The sequence below is a fragment of the Micropterus dolomieu genome, linkage group LG07 (genome assembly GCF_021292245.1).
Source record: "Micropterus dolomieu isolate WLL.071019.BEF.003 ecotype Adirondacks linkage group LG07, ASM2129224v1, whole genome shotgun sequence".
Taxonomy (NCBI): Eukaryota; Metazoa; Chordata; class Actinopteri; order Centrarchiformes; family Centrarchidae; genus Micropterus; species Micropterus dolomieu.
Window position 1 is genome coordinate 10,611,063 of NC_060156.1, and position 9,261 is coordinate 10,620,323.

Genomic DNA, 9,261 nt, shown 5'->3' on the forward strand with positions numbered 1-9,261 from the left:
GGATGGGCTGCTTAATAGCAGCTCCAAGCACTCTGTAATGAGACAGAAATGAACATAGGATAAAGACCGATGACTAAAGAGGTACATTACCTTAAAAGGCACTAAAAATGTATATATTTTTTTGGAAGAATCTTGTAGTCTGCAAACTCCGCTGCAGCTCATGGGCGATGGAGGAATCACAGAATTGAGATAATGTGGGTACGGTTCAATCTTAGGTGCAACAATGGAGCTTGGGTCATTTTCATCATTAAGCTACAATGATTTAGTGTCTTTCAATGTGAAAAGACAGACCTCATCTATCTGGCTTGAGGTCTGCACTCATAAAACAAAACTGACATCTATGGTTTATCAATCACAGCCACAGTGCTCCGGACATTTTAGGATTAATAAAAGGAGCTTCATTCATCCTACTTACTTTAAAATGCCAAATAATCATTCTGCCTATACTGTACATGTATCCAAAAATATACTGGGTAGCAACAGAGAAAGACTGAAATCAGTGTGTGAGTTGACAGGACTCAGAGGCATTGCTACCTGTTTCAGACAAGACTCACAAAGCATGGCCTTTGGCTTCATACAGAATCAACAGCCCGCACTGCAAGTGCTACTTTGTTTGCACTCTTTGCTGTAATGGTATGCCGTTCTGTATTACCCCAAACTAGTTATTGTTTTACCCTCCAACATTCCAGCAGGGTGAATTAGCAAGGATAACGACGACAACGTTCAATCGCAGCTAAAAATCTGAAATTGAATTCACAGACTGCTCTAAAAAGAGTTTTTTCATAGAAGTAGTATGTAGAAGCAGCAAAAATGGCAGATATGAATATCGTTAGGATCCTTTTGATTGCGACTCATTGTAGTGTTCATGATTGTTCAGTTACAGTTTCCTTCCATGCTTCTGAGGTGCGCTACATTTGTTAACCTAAACTGGGGGTGCCATGGCTGCTCATCTCCTTACTTTGCAAACTACAAGCTGCCTCCATCAACTAGTGCAGAAAGAGAAGTGTTCAAACCATCTATTCTGAGAACATGCTAAATTCTCCCGCCAGGCATAAGAGCTGAGTCGCTGTGATCCAGGCTGACAGCAGGTAGTACAGTGAAAGAAAACAGTGGAATATGCCCCCCCCCCCCCCCAGTGTTTAAAGGAGTTGCTCTGCACTCCTTTAAACACTGGTCATGAAAATTCATTTTATAGCACTCATTGACAACTGAACAAAATGAGTTTGGAGCCATGTGCATTAACAAGCAGTAGATTACCGTGTGTGCCGTTTGAAAAAACATATTTAAAAAATAACGTTTATGTGGCACACATCCACTACACGCATCTCAGAGAGAGCCTCTGCCTGGGAAAAGCAGCAGAAATTACATTTCTCCTTGCAAATATAGAAAGCTGCAGTCTCAAGGACAGATCAGCAGCAGTCTGCCTTTGTTCATTTTCTGCCAAGAAACTTAAGTCTTTTTGTCTGTCTGTGAGCGTCCATTTAAAATGACCCCATTTGTCCTCTCATCATTCAAACCACAGGCTTGTACATGGGCATTTTGTAAAGGTATACCATTCACTCTTTCCATGAGACACCAACTTACTGTAGCTGGAAACTATGAAAGATTTCATTTTTTCCCCCCTCTCCTCATGTTTTTTTTCCAGCAACAAAACTGTTACATAAAGTGTGCCTGAAAACCAACAGAGAGTACTATCCGGATTCTAAAGAGAGATACACTGTTATTATACAATCAACTGTATTTACGTTTTGGGGCACCAAGGGTCTGTTCACGAGGGACTCAAAAGTGGGATAGTGTCATTTCTATAAGAAATTAGAAATGTATGTTTAAAATAAAGAGCATCTTTGATTGTATATGACTACATGCTCGCACCAGGTTCACCCTAAGCTCCACAAGAAATAAAGGGTCCAAATTTTCAAAAGTCAAACAACCCTTGGTGTTCCCCGTATTGTTCATATGTAAATATCTTCAGACGTATAATGTGTATTCTGAAATCTGAGATGGAGTAAAAAAAAAAAAAAAGACATAAGAAATAAGAAAATGTGTATCATTCATCAAGACAAAAGCTATTTTGTTAAATAGACCTGAAAAGAAGTGTTATTTGGCAACAGTGTGGATTTCTTCATGTTCATCCTTTTTGTTCGCTCAGGATTATGCAGGTTTTTCTGGATACAAGACCACAAAATATGGATTGAAAATGCAACTTTTACAACTACAGAAAAATGTGAACTTCCTTACTGCAAAAAGCACAGCATTTCTTTGCAGCTGAATGTACAGTGGGTGCAGCAGGTGAGGTGAAATTCAATTGAACCCTACAGGATGCTGCAGGAACAAATCCTTGAATTTGGCCACACGTTCTATGTTCTAAAACCAAACAAGAACAACAAACAATACACGATATGAAATTATGAAACAGGTCATCTTTCTATAAGCGGAACATTACAGAATAAATAAAAAGTATAGTGTTTTTCCTGGCTCATGGCTGCGCAAGACAAAAAAATGAGAAGATACCAGTGGTTAATGGTTTTGTTACATTACGTGAGTTCAAGGGCATTACTCACAGGTTCTTTCCTCCTTTCCACTTCATTACAAGTCAGTATGGGCTTCTATCTCGTCCTCACTACTAATTGCCTTCTCCTGCCTCCCACTGTGGACAAGAAAAGGGATGCAATTTTATGCAGCACATAGCAATCAATAGCAATTAGGTGCATCCCTGACTAATCCCATTGGAAATGCCATCTTGGGAGATGGCCAGAAGAATGCCTCCCACAGCACACATACATCCACCCCAGATTTGGTGGTGGGGTGGTACATACAAACACCCACCTTGTGGACACAGCAACTGCCGTGACGGAACAATTCATTGCTTGATTCTTCCTATTCTACACATTTTATTGCTCTTTTTATCTCCATTTGTCTTTTTCAGGGACCCACTCTCTCCATTGGTATCAAACAGGGATTTTTAATTAGTTAATTAGATAATCTTCTCTTCCTGGTAAAACCATGTAGAATATGGAATGCAATTTCACTTAAACCACTCATTAGATATTGCAGCAGACGAGAAATTGGATCGAGTGTGATACACACACACACACACACACACACACACACACACACAGTACACATAAAATGGCAGATAACCAAGAGATATGTACAAAAGGTAAAATTGCATAAATGTTTCAATTGAGAAGACGGGTGAGTGAAGGGCAGACAGTGAGGCAAGCATTGTACCGGAGGGTCACAGTGAAGAGGGAACAATTTACCAAAAGATCTACTTTCCAACCTTCACCTATGGCCAAAAGCTTTTGGTAATGAAAGAATCAGATCAAGGAAACAAGTGGCTGAAATAAGTTTCCTTCACAGGGTGAAGCACGGAGTAAACTTGCTGCTCGTTCGCGTTCAAGTCAGTTAAGGCGGCCCACCTCCCCCGTGGTGGTTTCACAGGCATGTCCAACTGGGAGGATAAATGTAAATGTAAATGTTCCGTACTTGTATAGCGCCTTTCTAGTCTTTTCGACCACTCAAAGCGCTTTTACACTACATCTGCATTCACCCGTCACACACATTCATACACTGAGTGCTCATACACCTAAGTGCTCAAACGGAAACTAACATTCACACTCACTCATACACTGGCGGAATAGCCGCCAGGGGCAATTCGGGGTTCAGTATCTTGCCCAAGGACACTTCGACATGCAACCAGGGGGAGCCAGAGATTGAACCGCCGACCTTCCGATTAACGGCCAACCCGCTCTCCTGAGCCACAGCCGCCCCTAGGAGGAGAACCCGGTGCAGATCCACAACATGCTGGGGGCATTGCATATCCCATCTGGCATTGGAATGCTTCTCAATTCTCCAGGGAGAGCTTGAGGACGAAGCAAGGGTGAGATATGTCTGCGCTACTTTATGTGCCTGCCGCCACAGGAACTGAGACCCAGAAAAGCATCAGAAAACGGATGGATGATGTTCTTTAACCTGGGGGGGGGGGGTCCAAAGCTATGTGATCATCTGACAAGCACTTCTGAAGCAACATACAAACAGCTAAAGTTGAGAACAGTTCCACCAAAGAATGATTTTTCTTTTAAAACTGTGATGATTTGATCATTTCAGTTGAGTAATTGTTAGAGGTAAGAAAAAGGTAAAACGATCAAACTTCTTACAGAAAAAAGGCCAACTTTAGAGAGAAGTCCACCCAAAAATTCTAATTTGTGTATCTGAATTTTCTTTTTTCATTTCTTTCCTTCACAACTCTACAGATTTATCTTGTGACCCCATGGAGGGATCCGGACCAATAGGTTGGGAACCACTGGTTTATACTGTGCAGTATATAGGAGACATTATCACAATCTTAGCACCCACCAAAAAGAAACAACAAAATGTGCAGATTACCACTTTAATTTTAGATTTTAAGTCACATTATTGTTTTAGTAATTTGTGTCAACTTGATCAATATTAAAAAAACAAAAAAACACATTAGTAATAACTCAGTTATTATTCAGTTATTAATGTAACGTAAGAAAAAATTATTCAGACCAACATTTGAGGGTCCGGCACGGGGAGGAGGCGGAAGGCTGTGATGCAGTTGATGAGCCAGGTGGAGGGAGCTGACCACACCTTACCTCGCCTCACTACTGTCGGTTTGTGAGGCCCCTGGGGGTCAAAGATGATGTACTGGGTGCAGAGGGCCTGGTCGGAGCCTGGCAGTGCGTGGTAGGAAGCAGCACTCAGGGTTTGTGTCACGTCGCTGTCAGGCTTGGGCTGCCGGGCCAGTAGTTGGCCTCCCCCCTCCCGGAGCAGCTTGGTAAGTTCGTCTTTGGAAGGCGCCTTAAAGGAGCCAAGGAGGAAGAAGAAACAGCCATCGAAGAGTGGTGGGAGCTACAAAAGATGAATAATTACAAAAAAACAAATCCAAGCATTAGAGGGAACTTCTAATATTTCCTTGTGCATCAAAAGCCGACCAGGAGAGAAAAGACCTGTTATTATATCTATTATCTTCTCCCATTAAAATATGTTAGTCACTCACTGCCAGAGCCAGGATAAAGCCTCACAGCTTGTGAGAGCAGTGGAAGAAGGATTAAAGGCTCTCCTTTTGTTTATGATCAAGTTAAACACTGAATAATTTCTTTGCCAATAAATCTAGGCTCTCATATTACCAAGTGTCTGTGTCGATGCTTTGTATTTATTTCTTTTGCGGCAGAGCCAGGAGACGTTTTTATCAGCAGTGCTCTCCAGACAAACTCTGAAGCATTTAGTGTTGCTGTTTAAAAACAGCAGTGAATTAGGCCACTGGAGACTGTTCTATTCACTGCATCAATGAACTCAACGGTTATGGGTGTAAACTGGCTCTCTCAAGAGTTTCCAGTGAGAATGTTCTTTGACTACACTTTGGTTAGCTTTTGCTTTTGAATGTGTGTGTATCCTTAATGTAGGATTATGATTGATGATACAGGTGTTTTTTTTTCTAGAAAGGACATCGTATTCTGAAAAGAAAACAGAAGAAACTGACAATGGGGACATCTTAAATCTACTAAAGAACATGTGTTTATTATCATGTCTGCCTGTGCAGGGTTACCACTACAACAAACTATGTATTAGTCTGTTTCTTAAGACCTTCAAAATGCTAATAATACTCAGGGAATTAAAAGGCAATTGCTCACAGCAAGTATTCACTACCCTTGGACTTTTCTCAGTGCCGTTGCTTTACTACACTGAATCACAATGGATGTGGTTTTTGACATTAATCAAAAGAAAAAGATGTCATATTATATAAAAGATGTCGTATTTTTAACAGCAAGTATAGCCGTGTGCGTAAATAGGTCTGTATCAGCTTTGCCATCCAGAAAATGCAGTGTCCACATTCTTCTTCTTAAAACGGCACAAGCTCTGTCAGGTTTCATGGGGACTGGTGACTGAGCAGCACTTTTCAAGTCCTGCCACAAATTGTCATTTGGACTGAGATCATGACTCTGACTTGGCCTCAGCAGGACATTAATGTTGTTGTTTTGAAGCCACTCCTTTGTAGATTTTGGTTGTTGTCTTTCTGGAAAATAAATCCTCCCTCAAATCATAGTTCTCTTATAGACTGCAGCAAGTCTGCCTCCTCCTGGATTATGCAGTATTTTTTGCTGCATTCATGTCATGTGTTTCCTCTAATGTACACCAAACGGGTCCTAGATTTAGTCAAAAAACACTTCGTTCCCTGACTGGTACTTCTCTGTATGCGTTTGTGTCGATCTATCTAAAAATGCAGCTGAACAATGAAAGATATTCTGTATGTATAGCATGTTCTTTCTATTATGAATTCAATTCAATTTGTAGTTTAAAGTATTTTGTTTCTCTTAATTAGTATCAAAAAAGCCCAATTACACTGGGATTTTTAGTTTCAAAACACAAAACAGTCCAAAAGTCCAAGGGAGTACTTTTAATGGCTCTCTACAGTGCCTGCCTGGATAAACACATTCTCCCAAGGACAGAATGTCTAGACAATCTATACTCATCTGCTTCATGTGTTTGTTTGTGTGCCTCTCATTTACCAAGCTACATCTGTTGATGCGACTGCGCTGGGGGCCTTCTCCCGCTTCGTGCTCAATTTCGGGCATCCACTTGCCTGCCTGCAGACATGCCTCCACCCCTGGCATCAAAGAGAGAGAGAAAAATTAAAGCAACAGCTAATTATGTTGACTTGAAAGAGTGTGACAAGGCAATTGCAAAGGGAGGATGACAAAGCTCTTGTCTGTTTTATCACAACGAGTTAGAAGATTTCAAGTATTGGCAAAGCTGCAGTTGTTGACAGAGAAAGATGCCCACAGCATGATGGAGTTAATGATGCAACCCTCGTTTTAAGTTATCTCAAGCTTAAGCAGAATTTGAGCATCATCTCCTTCTCTCTGTCTCTTGAGGTTTTACAGAGTCAAACTGTGACTTTGTGACAGTGAGCAACCCGGCATTTTATGAGTTAGAAAAAAATCTTTTGTTCTAAATCCTTAAGAAAAGCATCTCGAAAGACAGAAACGTTTTATACAAAAGTACAGGCAGATATGCAGGTGGGGAAAAAAGGCACATTTTAGTAACCCCTTACTGTCACAGATAAAACATGCTTCTGAACACAGGGCCTCTGTTATATTAGTGAATATTACATGTTGGGGTATATTAAAAAAATTCAACACTATTTAAAAGCTGGACCTCTTAACATATTGAAACTAGATCTGTTAACATTAAAAATAAAATAAAAAAAGTATAGTGGATGTCAAATATACCTGAGCATAAGGCTTGGCTCAACTAACTGTTTTGATTATGTATATGCAGACATAACACTTTCAACGGTGAGATGCAAACACTCCCACAGACCTAAAACACATCTTCAAAGTACCTACATTTCTCCACATGCACCCAACGTTTCATTTCACTTAGTTACTTCCAGTTGCAAAATATGGTGACATGAACACATAAATTCACTTTTCTTATCAAATGTGTTTGTGTGAGTGTGTACACTTTGTCACAACACAGCACCCTGTCGTAAATCAGCAAATAACACACATACATACATACATACATACATACATACATACATACACACATACATACACATACAGTACACACATGCAGTCTCCAGAACATAGGGTATAGTATATTTACATTCGTTCACCTCCCTAAATTACAGCGTTCATTTACGGGGCACCTGCCAGAGACTTGGGCAGAGAAGAGGGGAGATACTGGGGTCAATCGCTCCCGACAATGGCGCTTAGTGCTGAGGAGTCATTAGCATATTTTCTGATTATCAACACAACACAAAGACTGAATGACAACATCTCAAGCTCCTTCCCATCCGAGTCAGAGAATGAGTGAGCATTTCAGACGAACCCACTTCCTTGATCCATTAGGACAACTACTCGAGGCTAATGCTAAAACCATAAGCAAAGATAGCGTGATGTTTAAAAAACATAAACCATAAAGCAACATTTGTATTTCAAACAAAAAACAAACCTATTAACAAATTCTAACAAAAATCCCTTCATCGTCATGCATCATGGAATGGATGTAGGCTACTATGTATTACATAGGCTGCGTGTGTGCCTCGGTTTAGTTGCGTCCTCAGCCCGGCATCAACTTCCACTGGAAGCCTCTCAGAAGTGTTTTTTAGCAGCAGAGTGTGTAGCCTGCCACATGTTAATGACTTGTTTTTAATATGTGCTTCTACTACATTCTTCACAGCTCTTTGTGAACTGCTTTCGTTCAGTCTTTTGCACGGGTGCGCTTCCCACATGGAACATTTCAGAATAAGAGCGTCTTGCCTGCCTGATTTTGCTGACAAGCTTAGATTTTGTTGATTAGGAGATTAGTGCTTGTTTTTTGTGCTTCTGCTAGAACAAAGTACAGGTGACACAGTAGCAAAACAACAGCCCCCACTTGAGTCCTGGGTTTAATCACCATTGGCAATGCCTCCGGCAGGGCCACGTGTCCCCTGGGCAGCTGTCCAACTGAAGCCTCTCCCTAGCAGCTGAAAAGAAGAAGCCAGTACTCATGTGTATCAAGGAGGAAGCACAAGGGTGCACACACCCTCCCTGGGCCAACAATGGGAGTAGCAGTGACGAGAACGAAAGTGCAGGGAAATTAACTGTAACAAATTGGGAGATAAAGGGAAGGGAGGCAGAAAAATTATGTTTAAGGAACAGTTCAACACTCTGGGACATGTGCTTGTATGCTTTCTTTCCAAGACTGAGATCAGAAGATCAATCTCGCACTTCATGTGCGTATTAAGATAATAATAATAATCCTTATTTGTAGAGCACTTTTCAAAAACAAGTTACAAAGTGCTTCAACAAGTGTAAAGAATAATACAAAAAAAAAAATAACAAGATAAGAGCATGAAAAATTAATATAAAATTAGTAAAATACAATAAAATAAAAGGGATAAAATAAAGTCAAATAAGATCGGGAAAGGCTCTCCTATAAAAGTATGTTTTAAGAAGGGACTTAAAAGAGTTCACTGACTCAGCCGACCTGATTTCCTCGGGCAGGCTGTTCCAGAGCCTCGGGGCCCTGACAGCAAACGCTCTGTCCCCTTTAGTTTTCAGTCGAGACTCTGGAACAGACAACAGACCTCTGCCCGAGGATCTCAAGGTACGTGCTGGTGCGTATGGGACTAAAAGGTCAGAAATATAACAAGGCGAGAGGCCATGAAGAGCTTTAAAAGTGATCAATAGAATTTTAAAGTCAATTCTAAAACATACTGGGAGCCAGTGTAATGAAGCTAAAATAGGA

The 9,261-nt window shown here is 40.8% G+C and overlaps 1 protein-coding gene across 2 annotated transcripts in view; it reads right to left on the reverse strand.

The window, feature by feature from the left end:
- Positions 1-4,379: 4,379 nt before the first annotated feature.
- bard1 (BRCA1 associated RING domain 1) overlaps positions 4,380-9,261 on the reverse strand; it is a 24,059-nt gene continuing 19,177 nt past the window's right edge. For both annotated transcript variants that reach the window (XM_046053079.1, XM_046053078.1), the window contains 2 exons: positions 6,534-6,631; positions 4,380-4,875 (listed from right to left, as the gene is read on the reverse strand). In XM_046053079.1, the coding sequence (XP_045909035.1) occupies positions 4,528-4,875; positions 6,534-6,631 (446 nt within the window). In that variant the 3' untranslated portion in view covers positions 4,380-4,527. The remainder of the gene's footprint in view (positions 4,876-6,533; positions 6,632-9,261) is intronic.